This window comes from Octopus bimaculoides, chromosome 12 (assembly GCF_001194135.2).
Source record: "Octopus bimaculoides isolate UCB-OBI-ISO-001 chromosome 12, ASM119413v2, whole genome shotgun sequence".
Taxonomy (NCBI): domain Eukaryota; kingdom Metazoa; phylum Mollusca; class Cephalopoda; order Octopoda; family Octopodidae; genus Octopus; species Octopus bimaculoides.
In genome coordinates, this window is record NC_068992.1 from 8,417,305 (window position 1) to 8,441,037 (window position 23,733).

The following is a 23,733-nucleotide window of genomic DNA, read 5'->3' on the forward strand; positions in this document are numbered from 1 at the left end:
GATCGTTGCCAGTGCCGGTGAACTGGTTCCTGTGCAGGTGGCACGTAAGATACACCATTTTGAGCGTGGCCATTGCCAGTACCGCCTGACTGGCCCTCGTGCTGGTGGCACGTAAAAGCACCCACTACACTCTCGGAGTGGTTGGCACGAGGAAGGGCATCCAGCTGTAGAAACTCTGCCAAATCAGATTGGAGCCTGGTGCAGCCTTCTGGCTTGCCAGTCCTCAGTCAAATCGTCCAACCCATGCTAGCATGGAAAGCGGACGTTAAATGATGATGATGATGATGATTAACCCTCTAACTGCTAAATTAAATTTCATGTTTATTTCAGTAATGATGTTAAATATTGTGGGTGTATTTGATTTATATTATTTGTTAAATATTGTGGATTTATTTTATTTGTTTGAAATACTTTAATCACATGACCATAAACTACCAAATGACTCATCAATGTTCCTTCCCTTGAGCCTTTGTGGCTGGTTGATCACCTAGAAATGGTAGCTGAATTTCTATCTAAATGAAGAAAATATTGGAAAATGTATTCCTACACACACTATGCCTTGATAAAAAGAAACATAATAACCCTGATTGGCTTACCTCTGATCATAGATCCAACCCATCAGAAGTTTAGCCTAACACTCACCCAATCAAGGGTACATCCTACTGATTATTTTTGTTTACTTCTAGAACATCAGCCCCACATTAAGCCTTCATACTAACCTAGGGCTAATCAAGAACAATGTTTACTTATACCAGGCTGATCTTTCTGAATTGACGGGCACCACTTGTCATTTATGTTTTATGTAATGTTTTTGGCACCGAAACACTTTCAAACTTCATATACTTGTATATTTTGTGTTATAGAACAGATAAAATTTTTGTATTCGAAGTTATTTCATGTAAAAAATTGTCGTATTTCGGTAATTTCAACCAATCACTGACGTCTATTGAGGTGAAAACAATTACTGCTATGAAATAGAAGGCTAAGAGAAAAAGATGTTTTATATGACACATTCTACCAGTATCCCAAGTTTGAAAGTGTTTTCTTAAGAAAACAAGTGGTGCCCATCAATTCAGAAAAATCCTACCAGGCTGATGTTTTTCTACATTTGATTATTTTTAATGAAGGACTTAGCACAGTAGGTCTGATTTATGTGGACCCTGAAACATTCCTGGTTCCCTTTTTACAAGAAATCAGCCAGGAGAGTTTCAGTATTTCTCCTAAATGCCAGAGACAGGACATAAATTCAACTCTTTAAACTGAGATCCTGACATTTATACAATTTTCATGACCCTTTAACCATTAGAAGAATACCTACAGTATTAAATAGCTCTCACATTACATGCAATTTTGATCCTTCCATAACTCATATCTTCTATTAAATCACATATTGAACAAATCCACAACCCCTCTCAGGCCAATCCTATTGGTTCTTCATTAATATTTTTATAAATAATTCAACTCCAACACCATTATTACAAGAGCTGCTCTCATTTTCAATATCTCTAACTTGTTTATAGATGACAAATATCTGCTTTAAACAAATGTGTATGTGTGTGTATGTGAGAGAGAGAGAGAGATAGAGACAGAGAGAGGTGGAGGGATGAGAGAATATTTGAAGTTATGATAGATTTTAAACAATAAATGTGAGATACTATAAAATCCGATAAAGATTTACATTAACATAGACTACAAAACAATTTGCATTTTTAGTAATTTGAATGAAACAAATCTGTTTTATTTCCTTTAACAGGTATTTCGAGAAGATGAATACAGAAAGCAGATCAGTGTAGATATTCTCAGTGATGGATATACCACCAACACCATTGATTTCTTCCTGATATTAAAGAATCCTTCTGGCAATGCAGGTCTCGGGGATCCTTCTGTGGCTCATATCATCGTTATTGGTCGACATGGTAAGAATGTTATGATTCATTCAAATACTAATCTGCATTTATTTATTTTTTTATCATTCTCCAGATCTTTGCTTTTCATAATGATGGCTTCTTAGTGCTACTTTGTCAGTCCCACCAGGCATTACATTGAGAATGGCCAACTAAAATTGAAGACAGAGATGTCTCATTCTCAGTAGCATCAATACTAGGGATCAAAAGCCAGACAGCTGCTCTGACAATGATCACACTCGGACAGTGCTGTTAGCACTCCACTGGCACAGGTGCCAGTCATCGAATTTGGTTCAATTTCGATTTTGATTTCATAAATGATGATAATAATAATAATAATAATAATAATAATAATAATAGTCATTAGCACTTGAGACAAAGTGAATGCTTAGCAGCATTTCTTCTGGTTCTTTACATTTTGAGTTCATTTTATCCTTTGAGGATCAGTAACATAAGCTCCAGTTGAGCACTAGAATCAATGTAATTGACTAACCCCTCCATCAAAAATTGTTGGCCTGGTACCAAAATTTGAAACTATTAAAGGCAGTGAGCTGGCAGAACCATTTGTATGTCAGAGAAAATCCTTAGCAGCGTTTCCAAAGGCTCTTTACATTTTGAATTTAAATGCTGTTGTGGCCAACTTTGTCTTTCATCCTCTCCAGGTTAATGAAATAAAGAACCAGTCAAGTACTGGAGTTGTTGTAATCACTTAAAATTGCTGACCTTATGCCAGATTTTGAAACCATTGTTATGATTTTTAAAAAATTATTTTATTTCCTAGAGCCAGGAGAATTCTTGTTTGAATCAGCGTATTGCCATGCAGATATGAAAAAGGGGAGTGTTACAGCAATTGTTCATCGTGAAGGTGGTTTTGACAGCACTGTCTCAGTGCAGTATCAAACGATGTAAGTTGTTAAATGCTAATATATTATAAATTAAGCCTTAAAAACCATTTCTTTAATTTTCAATATTTTAAATATCAAATATTGTGTCAATTAATGTCCTAATCATAGAATTTTGTTTTGTTTAATCATTATTTTCTTCTGATTAACTTTATTATTACCAATATACTATTCTATACACCACCAAAAAAGTATTATTACTATATATATATATATATATATATATATACTTGATACTTGAACAGGCATATATATATATATATATATATATATATATATATATATATATATATATATATGTATGTATGTATGTATGTATATATGCCTGTTCAAGTATCATAATAGCATGAAACTATTAATAGCTCTTTCAAATGTGTATTTAAATTGATATTTATTTCTCATTGGATGGACTTTTTTGTTGATTCTACCTCTATTGGATCTTTGTGTGTGTGTGTGTGTGTGTGTGTGTGTGTGTGTGTGTGTGTAAATGCTTATTGGCAAAGTCATTAGAATGTTGGACCAACTGCTTCATGGTATTTCTTCTGACTCCCTGAAAGTTGAATCCAAGTACCACCAAAGACAACTTTGCCTTTCATCCTTTTAGATTCTTCAAGCCAAGCCAACTGGCAGGAGACCAAGAGATAAATCAAGAAAAAAAATGGATAAATAACATCCATAGTATCAGTTAGTCATGCTTAGGAATCCAGTTGGAGAGTCTAATGAAGGTTACTTCTAACAGTATCCTATGGAGGAGGTGCCGGAGGATTGCACACACCCCTCCTACAACTCCCAGGACCAGTAGAAGGAGAATATTAATGGATGGGGTTAATGAATAAAGTACCATCTTTGGCAGATGATTGTTAAGCAGGATGCTTTACTGTGTATCTCTTCCATGTGTCCTGAATTCAAATTCCACTTCTTGTGACTGGATTAAAAAACACAGCAACACTTGTACAGTTGCTGCTGACAGATAGTATCAGCAAAGACAAAAAGCCAATTGAACCATAGTTTCTATGGTTCAACTAAAATATCGGTTCCCACCATAAATGCAGATAAAGACATATCCTTTATCTCATTGCAAATTTAAAATTGTTTGTGCTTCTTGTAAACAAAGAATAAAGCATTTTTAGTTCCAAATAATATTCCAGTTAATGGCAAGGTTACTACATTTTTGACCCAAGAGCACAACAAATGTCCAGCAGCTTCTGTGATTGATATTGATGTACTTTTGTTATATTAATAGATGTGTCTATAATAAATTTGAAATCACATAGGAAGATATAACTTCATACAAAATACATAAAATACATTTAAACAACCAATTTATAGTTTTATCTAATGTTAACTAATTTAATATATATGTTCCCAACAGTGATTCCATTACCAATTTTTTGTTTCCTTTATTCATTTTTATGACTGATAATGGGAGAATATCAACGATAGTCAATATATTTGATAGCTGTGTATGTACGGATGCAAATACATGAATATGTATGAATACACACACAGACACACACACACACACACACACACACACACACACACACACACACACACACACACACATATATATGTTTATATGTGTATGTATCTATGTATGCATTTACATGCATATATGTGCATATATATGTGTGTGTGTGTGTGTGTATATATATATATATATATAGTGCAGGAGTGGCTATGTGGTAAGTAGCTTGCTTACCAACCACATTGTTCCAGGTTCAATTCAATGCCACCTTAGGCAAGTGTCTTCTACTATAGCTTAAGCAGACCAAAGCGTTGTGTGTGGGTTTGATAGATGGAAATTGAAAGTAACCCACCATATATATATATATATATATATATATATATATGTATGTATGTATGTATGGATATGTTTGTGTGTCTATGCTTGTCTTCCCACCACAGCTTGACAACCAATGTTGGCATGCTTACATCCCTGTAACTGAGTGGTTTGGTAAAAGAGACTGATAGAAAAATACAAGGCTTACAAAGAATAAGTCCTGATGTTAATTTGTTCGACTAAAGGTGGTTAGCATTTTCTGTGATCTAGATCTGATTCTAGACTGCAGTCAATCCACCTCATTTATGCTATTAATTAATACTCCCAAGGTTGCTAGTTGAGTGGTTACAGTGGCAGATAAAATGCTGCATTCTTTATGCTCTGAGTTCAACTCCCACTGAGGCCACCTTTGCCTTTTATCTTTCCAAGGCCAATAAAATAAAGTACCAACCAAATATTGTGTCTACTGGTAGTAATTAACCCCCTCCCCTCAAAATTTATGGGAGACCATTAATCAGTACTCCCAGAAAATATCAACTGTGATGCAATAGGAGTATTTATTCATTTAAACCATTCTAAAACCTTTCTTTTAACAGGGACGGAACAGCATGTGGAGGCAATGAGCTGGGTTCAGGTGTTGATTACATTGCAACTAGGGACATTTTGACATTTTCTGATGGAGAAATAACAAAAGCTATCACTATTGATGTCAATACTGATGTGAAGGTAAAAAAAACGTATTCTGCATTTGATTGTTTGATTGATTTATGGTTCAGTTCTATATTTAAGAGATGAGGAATTATGTACATTATTTACATATTTTCATTCGATGGATATTTGTCCTCATCTTGTTTGTTGTTAACACAATGTTTCGGCTGATATACCCTCCAGCCTTCATCAGGTGTCTTGGGGAAATTTCGAACCTGGGTTCTCATTCCTAAGGTATTTTTTGATGTTATTATTATCATTATTATTCAGGTCACTGCTTGGAATCAAACTCGGAATCTTGGGGTTAGTAGCCCACACACTTAACCACTACGCCATATGCCCAGGTTCGAAATTACATTACTGCAAAATCTGACACTGTTTCAGGCAGACACGGCTAATTTCCTTGAACATTTCCTAAGCTAGGGTTTATCATTTTCAGTTAAAGACAAAGAGACGATCCATGCGGTGGAACACCCCTCCTCACTGACTCCAAAGAAGACCAAAGTCATTTCATGTGTTCATGTGCAGGGAATGTGATAGCCTCAGTTTTTTAGGATGCAAAAGGCATTGAGTTTATCGACCATCTTCAAAAGGGCCACGCCATCAATGGAGTGTACTATGTCGACTTGCTGAGGCAGTTATGAAAGGCCATCAAGATCAAACACCCAGGAAAACTGATAAAAGGGGTCTTGTTTCATCAGGACAAAGCTCCAGCACACAAATCCTTGCTTTCGATGGCTGCTGTGTATGACTGGCTTTGAACTGATTGATCAATTCTCCCTATTTTCCAGATTTGGCCCCATCTGATATCATCTATTCCCAGGGGAATGAGTATCACAGCGATGATGACATCATATATGGTGTTAATAGCTTCTTTGACAATCAGGATCGAAGCTTCTTCACCAATGGGATCCAAACACAGCAACACCAATGGAAAAAGTGTTTGGACCACAGGGGATACTATGGTGAAAAATAAACCTCCTTTGATGAGAGTATCTTGATGAGATATTCCGTGAGAGTATCTTGGTCAGCCTATGAACTTTTTAGCTGACTCTTTTACATACTTACATATATCTATATCAGTGTGCAAGGAAAGAAAGAGAGAGAGAGAGTCAATGAAATGATCCTTGAAACTATGCTTTTATATATTAATATAATTACATATATTTTCTGTGTGTGTATGATACACATATATATTATATATATACATACCATTCACATACAGAAATTACAGCCACCTTGTATTTCTATGTCAGGAAATATTTAGACTCTATTCTTGTATTGAGTTCTTTTGTTTGTGGATGTTACCTGTTGTTTTTAATTTCATTTTAACAACACTAACTTCATATATATGTATGCACACACACACACATATGTATACATTCTTATGTGTATATATATATATATATATATATATATATATATATATATATATATATATATATATATATATATATATATATATATATATGTATACACATACTCACACACACACATATCTATACATTTCATTTTCTTTCTTTCTTCTCATTAAAGATATGCAAAAATTTCATAATTGTTCTGAGTAATCCTGACAATGGAGCCAGAATCGGTGAACGCAGTGCTGTTGTATGCTTCATGAATAACGGTAAGTTCACACATGTTTCTGATAACTCTACACATCCACACACAGTTACCCTTTGTCTCTGCATGCATCTTTCTTTCTCATTGTCATTAGTTTTATCTTGAAGATGATTATTTTCCTCTTTACTTTTTCTTTGTTCCTGTCATTTTCTCTTTCTTCTATCTGTATGCATTCATGCATTCTTTATAATTTTCCATCCATAGCTTCTTTTTTTTTTTGTTCCTGCCTATCTTTTCCTTTTTAATTCTTCCTTTTTTCTTCTTTATCTTCTTCTTTTGGTTTACATTGTTGTTGATGTCATGGTTCTCGTTGCTGTTAGATTGCCATCTCTAATTGCAATGAATGCTCTCAAATATGAGTGTACTTAAGAATAAAAATATAATAATAATAATAATAATAATAATAATAATAATAATAATAATAATAATGACTATCACCAATTTGAATAAATAATAATAATTATCAATAATACATTTACAATGTCCGCTCTTATGGTAACAGCTGTAACCCAATTGATTGATCTATGTAGGACAAAATTTTGCTTCAGGTATCAGGGTTACACTCAACAAGATAAGAGAAAAGATGCAGAACTCAAAGAATTTATAATAATAATAATAATAATAATAATAATAATAATAATAATGATAATAATAATGATAATAATTCTGGCACAAGGCCAGCAATTTCGAGGGAGGGAATAAGTCATTTACATCAACCCTAGTGTTCAGCTGGTACTTATTTTATCAACACCCAAAAAGGATGAAAGGCAAAATTGACTTCAGCAGAATTTGAATTCAGAATGTAAAGACAGACGTGCTAATGATTCTACCAGCTCACTGCCTTAATAATAATAATAATAATAATAATAATAATAATGATAATAATAATAATAACAATAATAATAATAATAATAATAAGAAGAAGAAGAAGAAGAAGAAGAAGAAGAAGACTATTTTTATTGGTAACAAGAGCCACAAAAGACAAATTCAGAACAATACAAAGATGAAGGACAATGGGGATTTATTGTGTTGTCAAATAAATTTGTTCTTTTTTCTTTCCTTATTTGGTACTCAATTGTCATTTGTCTGAAAAGCAATAAAATTTATTCAGATTTCAAAAACGATAGACAAAAGTTGTAGAGAAAGAACAGAACTACAAGAAGAAAAAAAATCAGAAAACACTACAATAACATTATTTTTTTCATGTACATCAAATAATACTGGAAAATATGAAAAATAAATGGGGAAGAAAAAAAAAGACGAACGAATTTATCTGACAACCTAAAACACAAACATGTGTAAACAATAAAAACAAAATCCCTCCAATAGTGGGGAAATAACAATCAGGGCAATGAAAGAACTCAAAGATCCCAAGTTACCCTGATCACCAGGTGTACAAGAATGGGCTGAAAAGTTCATAGGCTGACCATGATGCAATGATCGAACTTGACCGAATGTGTTTTATTTTTTGACATATTCTCCCTTGTGGTCCATACACTTCTTCTATTGGTGTTGCAGCGCTTGGATTACTGTGGCATAGAAGCTCTTATCCTGACCCTCAGAAATGTCCTCAGTGGGAGGGTATAGACACAAAAACATACACACATATATAATGAACTTGCACACACTTTACACCTACCAAATTAACTCACAAAGCATTGATCGGCTCAGGGCTACAGTATATGAGCCATGGCCAGGATACCATGCAGTGAGACAGAACACAAAACCACATGAATGCAAAGCAGGCTTCTTAACCACACAGCCATGCCTATGCCACTTGTGTTGATATATCTTTTCACAATTGTTCAGATTCTATGTCTGTTGTGTTGAACAATTTCATCTACAGTGATTCCTTCACTTCCCATTATATTCCTCAGAATTCTTCAACTTTTCTTGTGTGCTGTATTGATGCCAATTTTATTTTTACCTATTTCCCATTAGAATCATTTTGGAAATGGAGTCAAAATATTTCTTTTGTTTGCGGAATCACTTTACATCTTTATTTTGATAAACTTGGTAGAAAGCCAAACCCTGTCACCTTCTTATTTATGGTTGCTTATTTTGTTTTAACCTTTTAGCATTCAGATTCCTCTGTCAAATGTAATACTTATTTATTCACATCATTTTGAATTAATCATGCATTATCTCGTAGCTTTCAGATTTCAATAATGTGATTGCATACTTTTAGAATGACATTGTAGGATAGGTGTGAGAGGCTAGATCTGGAGAGTTTGAATATGAAACAAGCCAAATATTTGTGTCTGATATGACTGGTTTAAATGCCAAGGGATTAATATCAAGAGAAGAATTGCTTCTTTGTGCCTTAATTGATTGAATTGACAATGGTCATATCTTTTAATTCATTTTCTATCTTTTAGCAATCGTTGACTCCCAGATTATTTCCTTGATTTTTTTTTCAAGCTAACTTCTTCATGTGATGTTTATATTTGGGTCTGTTTTCATTAAATCTGCAATGGCTATGTTTGATTGATACCGTTGTTATACATCTCTGAGGTTTGTCCTAGGGAGGTATTTCGTTTATCCACTGGACAGTCTATCGATTTTAAGTCCTTAATTATCTCTGCTTTTTTGATCAACTTGTTCATCATTTCCTTTTTTTAATTTCCTGTTCTGATATATATTCCTTGAGAGTTATGTCTTTATTCGAGTTGTTATGGTTGGCCTTTTGTTAATTAGTATTCTGTGGGCATTCTAGAGTTTGATTTTGTTATTTACTTTCTTTTGCATCAGTCTGTTTTCATGGCTTATGTATTCACTATTTGTGTTTTCATTATGCAGTCTTTGTTTTAAGTGCTCTATTTCCATTTCAGATGATTTGAGATTTTTCTCGCTTTATTTATTATTTTTTTCTTGACTTTGAGAATGTCTCTTCTTAAGTTGTTTATAGTATTACTGTTGTTGTTATTGCCACTCTTATTTTTTTTTTTACTTGTTGTTGAAATCTGTAACACAGTTGCAGAGAAGTTTAGATTTCACCAAGTTTCACTCAAAAACTATTCATTTATTTATTTTGACAGTGAAGGTTTTGGGAGCATATGACTGTCCATAACATTGCCTTGGAGGATAATAATGTTTGGCTTAGACATTCAATATATTTCGTAAAAATTGCTTTATTCATATCAGGCACAAAGACCTGATATTTGAGGAAAGAGTACAATCGATTATATAAACTTCAGTACTTGACTGGTATTTTATTTCATTAACCTCTAAGGGATGAAAAACAAATTTGTCTTTGACTAGATTTGAACTTAGAATGTAAAATACCAAAACATATACTACAAGACATTCTATCTGACTCTCATACAACTGTGCCAAACCACCGTCCTTATAATAATTTCTTGAAGTAAAATCTCAGTCATCCATACATACAAGCATGTCCTTTACAGTTCCAGTACCACGTAAAATGCACTTGTGCCAGTGCGGCATAAATGCACCTGTGCTGGTGGCACATAAAAAGCACTCAGCACACTTTCTAAAGTGGTTGCCATTAGGAAGGTCATCCAGCCATACAAACCATACCACAACAGACAATTGGAGTCTGGATAGCTCACTAGCTGGCCAGCTCCTATCAGACTGTCCAACCCATGCCAGCATGGAAAAAGGACATTAAATGATGATGATGATGATGACAGGCACAAAGTCAAATATTCTGGAAGAGGAGACAATTAGTTCCATCGTGGACTTATGATTGTAAGATTGTGGTTTCAATTCTTGGACTGAGCAACACGTGTTTTTCATTAAAACACTTCATTTCACATTCCTCCAGTCCACTCAGCCAGCAATACAGACATGGGGAGGGAGAGACAGAGATAGGAAGAGGGAAAAGAGATCAGGACAGAGATATAAAGAGAGGGAAAGAGAAGAAAGATCATCTCGTCTTGAGTTAGTCAGGAAAATGGAGAAATATGAAGAGACAAGAGATTATGAAGGGTTCCAGGATGGTCAGGACTTCTGCAATTTATTTGTTATATTTTAAACCACTGAGCCATCAAGAGGAATTCTCTGTATAAATGAATGTCTAATGTTGGAGTAAATAAATTAAAGTTGACATTCCAAGATCAGTTGAAAGGGTTGTTTAGTGTCACAGAATGTAATAGTATTGATCTTTTTTGCTGCCATTACTCATACAGCACTGCTGATCAGATTTAATGTTTGGATATTCTCGATTAAAAACAAATATTGTCATCTCTGATTCTGTTTTATAACCAGAATCTGTGAGCGAAAAGATTAGGTTTTATGGATGGATAAATCGAGAGATTGTTAGATGGATGGAGGGATATGATAGGTTTGAAATGGATAGATAAGCAGGTAAGCAGACAAACTGACAAGTCAACAAGTCGGCAAAGAGACAGACAGACACACAGACATAGATGGAGTGTTTTTATAATGGAATTGACATTAACTAGAAGGCCTAATACAAAATTTCTCTAAATATTTACTTTCATTTTTATATTCATAAATCAAATTCTTCCAGAATTGATGTCATCTTCCATCCCACCAGGTTTTGTTAAAATAAAATAAATGCTAGTTGTTACTGTTTAGACTTTTGGTCAGCTTTTACACAGCAGACTTTGAAGAGTGAAATAGGTCAGACATAGAGGGAGCAGATATGTGATCAAAGATTCAGTCCAAGGCTTTGACACATTAGGCACCAGCTCATTGGTATATACAAAGATCAGCCCTGTAGTAGATTTATATCTAGCATGACACAACTAACTTAGGTCTAAATCATCTAGATCAGCCTTGATAGAGTGGGAATATGATCAATAATGGTTTATTTGTGAGCATCTTTTTTCAGACATAGTTCTTCCCTCTGATAAGATAGTAAGGTTTGGTTTGAGGGAGATATGGCTTTATTTGATGCAGTCCAATAATAACATTAAGGTTACTTCATATTGGTTTCAAATATTTGACCTATCTCTTCTTTCTCGTCATATACATCTCTCCTCCCACCATCTATCTGCAAATACTACAAATACCTTCTCAAATTTTTATTTACACCACAAAGCACTTTTAAACGAGCAGTGCAGATTCCATGGCTTCATACTTTGAAATGTCTAAACATGAACTGCTATTGGAACTTACATACCATGTACAGGAAACTTTTTTACCACTTCTATACACCATTTTTCTCAAACAATTCAACTGCAACTACAATATCTTTATGTATCTTATTTCTAATTTCATTCTCTTATTTCCCGCCATATTCCCTATCTCCTCCTTTTCCATAATAATTCGGACTCAAATATTTCCTCTCTTTAACCTTCTTACACCGCTTCTGGTGAAGGGATATCCATAATATCCCAGAAACAGCTGTAAAGCTATTTCTTTATAAATGTCCTGAAAACTCCTCACAGCCTTCACTTTGTTATCTATGATATATATACATATATATATAAACCACAGTGACACATAAGAAGCATTGGTGCTGGTGCCAAGTAAAAAGCACCCAGTACACTCTGTAAGGTGGTTGATATTAAGGAGGGCATCCAGCTGTAGAAACCAAGTCAAAACAGACTATGGAACCTAGTGCAATACCCTCAAAGCCAGGAACTTTTCAACACCCACTTGTGTATATATATAAATATATATATATATATATATATATATATATATATATATATATATATATATATATATATATACATATATAAGCCATTGAAAGCTTTCAAGGTCTGAGAATTTGTGTTTGACACTAGTCAACTTGATAAGTGCCACACATGAAACTCCTGTTTTTCAAGTTACTTTTGTAACTTTTCTGCCAATTTTTCCTTTTATTTAAAACAACAGTGTGTAAGTTAATCAAAAATTTGGCTGTTATTTCTAGCTAGTTGACTTGATAGAACCTTTTTCATTAGCTTCAATCTATAAGTACCAGTAATTTACCTGGATTAATTCAATTGACTACACCACTTCCTCTCAACGCCACATTTGTGGTTTCTGCCATTATTGAAAGAAGTCAATAGAATGCAAATAAATTGCTTAGAGTCAGAAATACTATACTTTCAGCATTGTGACAAAACAAGAACTGACGAAAATGATACATCCAACCTTTGTTACACAATGCTGTCTGATAAGATTGATTTTCAAGTATTTCAAAGTATGAATTCGTAGCATAACACATAAGTGCTTGGATGTAACTTCTCAATGCCGGCAGTTGTTTCTGTTGGTAGAGAAACGTGAAACGTCAAGTATTGAATGTTTACGATAGGGTAAACTTTGCGTTTGTTGGTTTAAAAATCAATGTCATGTTAAATGTGTTGTATACTATGTCCATGAACACTGTAGACAATTCTAAATAGCCCCAGAATTGCTTAACAAGTATTTTTGCTACTAGTAGTAAATTCTCAATATACACCTCGTTTCATAGGCATGCTGAAATATGTGTGTGTGTATATGTGTGAGTGTGTGTATATGTGTGTGTGTGTGTGTGTGAAAGAGAGAGAGAGAGAGAGAGAGAAGCCAATATTCAGAATTTATAACTTCAAAAGACACACACATGTAGAAATATATATTGTATGATCATATGCATGTGTATGTGTCTGTATATATGTATGTGCATGCTTACATACACACATATAGGCCACCCCAAGCCAGTATGGGAATCAGACATTGTTAAATGTGAATGATTATATATATATATATATATATATATACACACACAGATACGTATATATATATATATATATATATATATATATATATATATATATATATATATATACACACAGATACGTATATATATATATACACACACAGGCACACATACATATATATATATATATGGCCTTGTAGGGTTTTCGAGCGAGATCGTTGCCAGTGCCCCTGGACTGGCTCTTGTGCGGGTGGCACATAAAAGACACCATTTCGAGCGTGGCCGTTTTCGTGCGGGTAACACGTAAAAGCACCCACTACACTCTCTGAGTGGTTGGCGTTAGGAAGGGCATCCAGCTGTAGAAACTCTGCCAAATTTAGATTGGAGCCTGGTGTTGCCATCCGGTCTCACCAGTCCTCAGTCAAATCGTCCAACCCATGCTGGCATGGAAAGCGGACGTTAAACGATGATGATGATGATGATGATGATGATGATGATATATATATATGTATATATATACATGTATGTATGTGTATATATAACTTGTTATTAATGACCCTCTGCAGGGCATGGCATCTCACCATTTCTTTAGAACTCAGCATGCTCTATTACACTTCAGCACCTTGGAAAATATACTTCTGTTACAACACAGGTAATCATTTGTTACAAGTGCTCTCGCAATGCTAATCAATAAGTACATACAATGATTAAATAACATGAGAATAATGAGAGCATTTAATTTAATCATTTCGTCCTTTATTGAATTGTTTACTTCTGAAGAAATGGTACTCACTAAATTGTACCTTTGAAACATACGCAAACGATGAGATAATAAAAGTAACCACTACTATTATTATCCTGCTATTTAATTATATATGAATGTAAAAGGTGCATGTGTTGCTATGTGGATAAAAAGCTTGCTTTCCAACCATGTGGTTTTGGTTTAGGTTCAATCTCTACTGTATGATACCTTGGACAAGTGATTTCTTAAAGTTCCTGGCTTCAAGGGTATCACAAAAGGCCTCGTTGGAGGTCCAGCCTTCTGAGTTCTTTTACAGGGCTTAGAAAAACTGAAGGGACACTGCAATAAGTGTGTGAATCTTAGATGGGAATATGTTGGATAAAATCATTATTAACTGATTCTCCTGTATTTTCTTTTACCCAAAGCCAGGAACTTAAATCTAATTTGTTTTAATGTTTTCCACTATGTTACTCCTATTTCATAATATTCATCATTTAATGTCTACTTTTCCATCCTTGCATGGGTCAGATGGAATTTGCTAAAGTAGATTTTTCTACAGTTGGATGCCCTTTCTGCTGCAAACCCTCACTTGTTTCTAGGTATAGCTACATATTCTTTTTCTGTGGAAGACTGAAAATAAATAACCTCATTTGTATTACTCTTTTTACTCTTTTACTTGTTTCAGTCATTTGACTGCGGCCATGCTCGAGCACTGCCTTTAGTCGAGAAAATCGACCCCAGGACTTATTCTTTGTAAGCCTAGTACTTATTCTATCGGTCTCTTTTTGCCGAATCGCTAAGTTATGGGGACGTAAACACACCAGCATCGGTTGTCAAGTGATGGTGGGGGGACAAATACAGACACACAAACACACATACATGCATATATATGATGGGCTTCTTTCAGTTTCCGTCTACCAAATCCACTCACAATTTACAACCATCATCAGACCGATCAGCCACAGTCAGATACACTGTGGCCCATCTTCTCCTATGTGATGTCTTTGGTCATCACCAGCAATGATAGACAAACATTATTATTAATATATGTATGTAATATATATGATAGGTTTCTTTCAGTTTCCATCGACCAAATCTACTCACAAGTCTCTAGTGGGCCCAAGGCTATAGTAGAATACTTTTGCCTGAGGTGCCACACAGTGGGACTGAACCTAACCCAAGACCATATGGTTGAAAAGCAAGCTTCTAAACCACACAGACATGCCTGTACCTATTTTTATCTGGTCAATTACTTAGCACAACAGAAGAAGTCATAAATACATACATATCTACTGATATTATTAAAAATTCTGGTCAAGTAATCATAGTAATCTACAATTAAAGAAGAAAATGTTGAAAGCAGATTAGTGTATATTTAATACATTGTGTCTTTATGACACAGCCACAGCGTTTCAGCTTGTATTACTTTCCCCTAACGAAACATGAGTTGAAACATCTTGGCTTATGTTGTAAGGAAACAATCAAATAGATAAATGCATAACTATATTATACATGCATAGCACAAGCATGGATGTATTGTAAGAAGTTTGCTTCCCTGTTATGTGGTTCCAGGTTCAGTCTCACTGCATGACACTTTGGGCAAGTATCTTTCACTATAGCACCAATCTACTAAAGTCTTGTGAGTGAATTTCGTAAATGAAAACTGAAAGAATCCCATTGTATATATATATATATATATATATATATATATACTGTGTGTGTGTTACTGTCTTCTTACCTTCACATCACGGCTGTAAATGAGTGTTGCCATCATACAAGTGTTGTCCTCATATCTGATTACAAGGAAATATTACCTTACTTGGAAACAGGTGAGGGTTGGTGACAGGTAGGGCATCCAACTGTAGAAAATTCACCTCAGCAAATTCCATCCAACCCATGAAATCATGGAAAAGCAGATGTCAGAACAATGATGATGATGCTTACGTCTAGCATGGCAAGTTAGCCTTCTATGAATTGATAGCTTACCACAAGAAATAATCCCTGAATAAGATTATGAATGAACTATTAAGATTTTCTGTTCAATTCTACATTGAAAACATCAGCAGTTAATTCATTCATAATACATCTCATTATTAATAGCATGAATTGACAGTTTTTTTTTTACTTTTTTGGTTTTTATTTGTCATTTAATATATTCTCTTTTTTTTTTTTCTCTTTTTTTTCTTAATATTCTAGATGAACTGGCTGTACGTTTAGGAGAAGCAATAGAAGAATCTGAAGAAGAATCAATGTCCTGGTTTGAACAAATTACAAGGTATATTTTTTTTCTCATGATGCATAAGAAAGTTGTATTGCATATGAAATCATTTACACTATCCTGTTGTTGCTGTTTTACTGGCCTAAAGCAAGTTCACAGTGAACTGACTTACGATCAAAGACAATCCTTTCATGATCATTCTGTCATTTTTTTTTTTTTTTTTTGGCTATTTGTATTTCAAGTATTGCATATCTGGTATGTCCCAGTTCTTCTAATACAGTAGTGTGCAACTTGAGAGAGATTTGGCTATTTCTGGCTAGTCTAACAAAAAACTGAAGCACCCTCCTACCAACTTGTTTTTTCTGGAGTTGCTAGGCATCCAGTCAGTCAGAAATTGCCTTTACACTTTAGCATTCAGATTACTCTGTCAAATGTAATGCTTATTTGTTAACATTGTTTTGAATTAATCATGCATTATCTCATAGCTTTGAGATTTCAATGATGTAATTTATTTTTCAAAATTACATTGTAGGCTAGGTATGAAAGGCCAGATCTGGCTGGTTTAAATGCTAAAGTGTTAAAGCTGGCTGCTTTGACCTGTCTTTCTTTCAGATGTACTCTCCTCGCCTTTGTATTCCAGGACTCACCAATTTGGAAGCAGAACAGTGTATCAGTGCACATAGGTTGTTCTCACAATGATGAAGGTCCTCTATACACTGCTCCAGACTTTATTACTATAGTGAGTCCTTTTCTCAGTGAATGTTACAGGTGCTTTTCCAATTCTAAACCAATAACTTTGTGTGTGTGTGTGTTATTTCTTTATTGCCCACAAGGGGCTAAACATAGAGGGGACAAACAAGGGATTAAGTCCATTACATCGACCCCAGTGAATAACTGGTACTTAATTTATCGACCCCAAAAGGATGAAAGGCTAAGTCGACCTCGGCGGAATTTGAACTCAGAACGTAATGGCAGACGAAATACCGCTAAGCATTTCGCCCAGCGTGCTAACCTTTCTGCCAGCTCGCTGCCTTGTGTGTGTGTGTGTGTGTGTGCGTGTGTGTGTGTGTGTGTGTGTGTGTGAGTAAGTGTTGTTATTATTATTAAGGCGAGAAAGGCAGTGAGCACGCAAGGTAAAATGCTTAGGGGCATTTTGCCTTTCCTACTTTCAGAATCAATAAAGTACCAGTCAAGTCCTGGTTTGGTGGTATTGACTTCCCCACCCCTCAAAATTTTTGCCTTTGTACCTAAAATACAAGCCATTATTATTACATCCTAAAATATTTTCCAAAAATTCACAAGTAGACAAAAACATCAAAGATACTTTCATTTTAATTATTGAAAACAGTTTTGGTAATAATAATTAATTAACTATTAGTCAATAATTAAACGGTCAAAATTTACTTTCTATGACATGTTGCAAATGATGATGCGTGGTGTTATCAATTAGACTCCTTCAGATGTTTACAAGACTTTAGCACCAGTTCTATTGAATGACATCCATTTCTGATGTTATTTGCTTTTCATTTAATTGTCTCATTAAATGTTACAACACGTTTTCAATTGGGTTGATATCTGTATCTGGTTATTAAGAAGGTCAATACAGAAGCTCGAATGCTTTCACTTGAAAGCAAGCTATCGCATTCATGATTTGTGAATTGCAGCTATTATTTTACAGAAAATTCCAACTCTTTAGAACTTTCAATAGTTTATATAATCATTTTTTTACTCTTTTTTCCAATAGTTTTCACTATCGTGCCAACTTCACTTGTCATTAGTTTTACCAAACATTCTTGCAGTAAAAAGACCACCAATACTGTTATTTTTCTGCATTTCAAATATACCATTGGTCATGTATGTGTGTGATGTATATGTGTGTATGTATGTAAACACTGGAATGTTAACAATGAGAATAAAGAGTAATGAAAGTAGAGACTGGAAGTGCAGCCTTATAATGTAATTATTGAAACTGAGACTCAGAATTATAAAGTTTGAAGATACAGCTTAAACAGTTGAGTGTGTGTGTGTGTGTGTGTGTGTGTGTGTGTGTGTGTTTGCGCACGTGTGTGTTTATGTGTGTATATTTATATATATATTTACACACACTCACAGACACTTATGCATCATCACACCATCATCGTTTAACATCCACTTTTTCATGTTCACTTGGGCTGGACAGAATTTGTTAAGGCAGCTTTTCTATGGGTGGATACCCTTCCTGTCACCAACCCTTACCTGTTTCCAAATAAGGTAATATCTCCCAATGACCAGATTAGGAATGTGTTGGTTGCAACCAGGTCACATTCTGATAGAGTGAAGTGTAAAAGCTAGATGAGGCCAACTCGTTAGACGTCTTTACCACTTAATGCTAGAATCCTTAGACACTCAAGATGATTCACATGGCTTTAAATACACTAACATCATCCTAACATCCAAGAAGGGAGATAGGAATAAATGTGGAAACTATCAAGTCATTTTTCTGCTTGCTATAGTCAGTAAGAAAATTTCTCAACAGACTGGATGATAAATATCACAGCAGAGGTTCTGCATGAACCTCAACAGGAATTTAGAAGAAGACACGACTTGGCTAATAGAGAACTAGAGATCTTTATAAGCCATGTCTGTCTCAAGCCAAGTGATACAAGCTGAACCAATCATTATTGAAGAACAGGAACTGACAGAGACATGCCACATTACTTTTATGGGCAGTATAATTAATAATGATGATAAACTGAGTGACAAACTTGATTGTAAGTGTGCAACAAATTCACTTACAAGGCTCTGGTTGGCTCAGATCCATAGTAGAAGATGCTTGTACTAAATGTCATGTGATAGGATTGAATCCAAGACCATATGGTGGGGCAGCAAGCTCCTTAATCACACATCCATGCCTACATCAAGTCATACTTTTTTTTCCTAACCACACCTATACAAACATATAAACAAATATGTGGAACAGGAGACATTGTATGCAATCTTTTGCCTACTTCCCAAAGGTATTCCACACAGGGGATCAGTTGGCCAGTGGCAGGTACGCAAAAGGTTCAAAACCTTTATGATAGAGTTCCCTCTGTACTCCTGCATGAGGATTCAGATAACACAGGTTAACTTTAACTCAGCACTGTTGCTATTAATGGTAGCAATATGATATTACATTAGTAACAAGAGCTACTGCCAATATTGTTTTAATATTATTTGCTGGCAATGCCTGGGGATTCATTCCTTAGTTCAAATGAAAATGAGTTGCAGAACATAGAGACATGACAAGATCTAATCTGTTCAAGGACACCTCAAAGCTTTAGATCATACAAATATTTGTGAAAGAAATGCTGCTATTTGTGACTTTTCTCTCTCGTAGTACAGTGGACATGCAAAGCTCGGTGATTGCTTTTGAAGTTGCAACCACAAAGTTTGATTTTAAAATTAACATCTTAAATTTCTTTATTAATCAAATCCAAACTTAATTTTCAAAAAAATTAATTCTAACCAATTGCAGTGTATTGACAGAACTGTTAGAGCATTGGAAAGATGCCTTATAATTTCTGTTCTGGTTCTTTGTGTTTTAATGTCAGTGCTTGCAACAATACTGGTTCCAAAAAAGGTGGTGAGCTGGCAGAATCATTAACACACTGGGAAAAATGCTTAGCAGTATTTCGTCTGTCTTTACGTTCTGAGTTCAAATTCCACCAAGGTCGACTTTGCCTTTCATCCTTTCAACTGTTGGACATCTGTGCTGTTATCGTTGTCCTCCAGCATCACTTAACAACTGACGTTAGTTCCTTTATGTCCCCATAACTTAGTAGTTTAACAAAAGAGGCCAACAATAAACACCAGACTTAAGAAAAGATAAGTACTGGGGTCAGTTTGTTTGATTAGCCCCTTCAAAGCAGAGCCCCATCGTGGCTGCAGTCTAGGTAAAATGTAGAATGAAACAGTGAAACAGGTAAACAACAGAATTTAACCAGCTTCTCTCAGACATTCAGATATTTAAATACGTGAAATCTAAGCAGCTGAAATCTGCTGGTAAATCACTCTTTCCGGGACATTTATGAAATATAATGAACTGATTCAGACTTGATTAGAACAATAACATACAAACATGGTACATTTTTAGCACAGATTCTTACAGTTATTTCATATCACTTTACCAGCTCATTACAAAATGCGGCTTCTTTACAGCTCATCGATTTTTCAACAAGAATCAATATCTTAGACATTTTAAAATAGTTTAACAATATTTTTGTTAAACTATGATATTTTGAAAAATATGCATTCCACATTTCAATTGCTTTTATCATATTTTAACAAACTGTCATCAAAGAACAACAATTTAAAGATGAAATATGTGTATGATTTTATTTTTTATTATTAACTGTTTTTTCTCTCTGACTTTTTTAATTTGTTACTTGTTCTTATTAATTATTTTCTTTGAAATTTCCAAGTTACTGGTATCTGTAAAATATCAAATGAAATTAAAAAGAAAATAAATATAGAGTTAAACAGAGAGTAACAAAAACAGTAGTCTTTTGTTATTATATTAAACATTTTTTACACAATAATTAATTATGAGACAGTCTCATTTATAAAATAGGGTGTTATTAGAAAGGAATGATGGCATATTTTCGCATAACATCAGTTAAAACTGTTAATAATAACCAATGTTTCTAAAAATTTAATATACACATAATTATGAACATATTTATATCGGATACATGAAGACACGCATGCATATGCACATACACTAATACACACATACACTCATACACACATATGGTCATCTATGTTTGAGAGTTAAAATTGCAAAACTATAGAAATTTATTTTTTTCTATTTTGAAAAATTTGGTTAAAACCAAATATTTGAGTGATTAATTGGCAGAATCATCAGTGCTTTGGATAAAATATCCTGAGGCATTAAGTTAAGGTCTTTTACATTCTACCACCATAAGATCCAGTCCCTGTTGCTATGTGGTGACTTATGTGCCTCACTGACCCTGGGAGCAATGCCAATGGAGTACAAGCACCTGGTGACATCCCATGCTGGTCAGGTCAAAGGACAGAGGCCAATTAATATAGGTTGCCACTTTCCAGAAGTAAAAATGAGTTTACATAGGGCCACAACACCTAACTAGGAAACAATCTAAGTTATAGAAGCAACAGTGATTATAAGACCTGGGAGAAGATGGCCTTCTGTCAGGGAAATATATGAGACATCAGGCCCTGACCTGGGACCCACACGGGAGGGGGAAGAGAGGGCACCCTAAAAATAGCTGGAGGTGGGATACTGAGACAGAGCCAAAAAAAGCAGGGATCAAACTGGAGAAAAGCAGAAGAGACAGCCCAGAGTCAAGAACAATGGAGAAAAGTTATCAATGGCTCAATAGGGAGTAAAGCATTTAAGTAACTTTTACATTCTGGGTTCAAATTTCCCCAAGGCCAGTTTTATAACAGGTATAACTCAACAGACAGGCTTCTACACAGTTTCTGCCAACCTAATTTCCATTACAAGTCTGGAGTTAATACAAAGCTACAATAAAAGATACTTATTCAAGATGCCATGCAGTGGTATCAAACACAAATTCTCATAATTACAAAGGGAACTTCTTAACCACACAACTGTGCTTGAGTCTATTGCTTCAGTTGTGGTTGTATCTAGGACTGAACTATTCAGCATGTCTCTTCACTTTTAAGATGTTACTGTATGATTTTGAGAAAGATTAATTATTGTTTCCAGAAGGTCACTCAACAATAGCAATGTCTCTTCGAAACACAAGAGGTCACATTAATGTATCGACATATCTGGATATCTGTTGTGAATACATTAATTCATATATTTATGCTATCGTGACAGCTAATTTCCATGACAATAGGCATTTTCTTTGCTTCATGTTTCTAATGGCAATATTCAAGTAGCTGCAATATTTATAGAAGCTTCACTGGAATATTTCACCTTTGTTATCAATTTCTGCATACGTTCTTGTTTGACCCTGAGTCAATCCTGATGGTGTGCAATGATGGTCAAAGGCATTCCAACCTTGATCGTCCCTGTCTTTTTACAAATTATCTCGGATTACATCATATGTCCTTTCCTTATTGAATATGGTATAATGTAATTTTGATAGAGATTTGCTATTATTTCTAGCAGTTTGAGTAACCATGTAGAGCAACAGTTCCAAGCCTGGATCAAATATACTTCAACCATGACTGTCCAGACTTTTTATTGGCTATCCAGGATTACATTATCCTTTCCTAATTGAGCAACTTACCGTGTGATTCAAGGGAGATTTGACAGCTATTAGTAGTAGTTCAAGCAACCATGCAGAGCAGTAGTTCCCAGCCACAAGGGTAATAGCAAAAGTGGGGTAGGGTCTGTGAGTTCTATTCAAAATTTGAAAAGGCTACACTGTCAAAGTTATTGATATCTTTCAACTGAGAGACAAAACAGAAGGACGATACAAAGACAGACAGGAAAACCAGGTCAGAACATTCGTGGCTCTCTGTTCATCAGTCAAGTTTTCAATTATCACTACAGTTTCAGCCAGTTACACTTGAGATTGTTCAAAATTGGTAGGCCCCAAAAATCTAGGGCATTAAATTTTTGGAAGAAAGTGAGCAAATATATGCAACAACACGGGCAAAAAGAAATGAGAAAATGTTACACGATTACAACTACAAACAACAAGAATAACAACACATGTCTTTTGACTGAAAGGACAAGTTCAGTTAAGCTGGCGTGTGAAGTGGAAGCTTGTCTAAGGAGAGCAAGCAGTGTAGTTGTTTGATTGTAAGCAACCAAAGCAACAACAATACCTTATCTCTCGTCTTCACTTCTGAGAGCAATTGAATTTAAAACAGTCAAAAGACTTTATTTTTAGGTATAAAAAAAATGTGCTCAATAAAAAAATTTCAGTAGGCATGGCTTTATAGTTCTATATTTAAGAGATGAGGAATTATGTACATTATTTACATTCGAAGGATATTTGTCCTCATCTTGTTTGTTGTTAACAACAAACAAGATGACAATGTATCCGTCGAATGTAAATAATGTAAATAATAGGCATGGCTTTATGGCAGAAAGTTTGCTTTCCAGTCACATGGTTTTGGGTTCATTCCCCTGTGAGTCACCTTGGACAAGAGTCTTCTATTTAAGCCCCAGACTAACCAAAGCCATGTGAATGAACTTGGTAAACAGCAACAGAAAGTCCATTGTGTGTGTGTGTGTGTGTGTGTGTGTGTGTGT

The 23,733-nt window shown here is 34.8% G+C and overlaps 1 protein-coding gene across 1 annotated transcript in view; it reads left to right on the forward strand.

Annotated features, from left to right (window-relative positions):
- LOC106880177 (sodium/calcium exchanger 2) overlaps positions 1–23,733 on the forward strand; it is a 33,513-nt gene that overhangs the window by 1,331 nt on the left and 8,449 nt on the right. Inside the window, exons 2-6 of the mRNA XM_014930023.2 lie at positions 1,754–1,916; positions 2,686–2,809; positions 5,186–5,315; positions 6,834–6,924; positions 16,475–16,553. Of these exons, the coding sequence (XP_014785509.1) occupies positions 1,754–1,916; positions 2,686–2,809; positions 5,186–5,315; positions 6,834–6,924; positions 16,475–16,553 (587 nt within the window). The remainder of the gene's footprint in view (positions 1–1,753; positions 1,917–2,685; positions 2,810–5,185; positions 5,316–6,833; positions 6,925–16,474; positions 16,554–23,733) is intronic.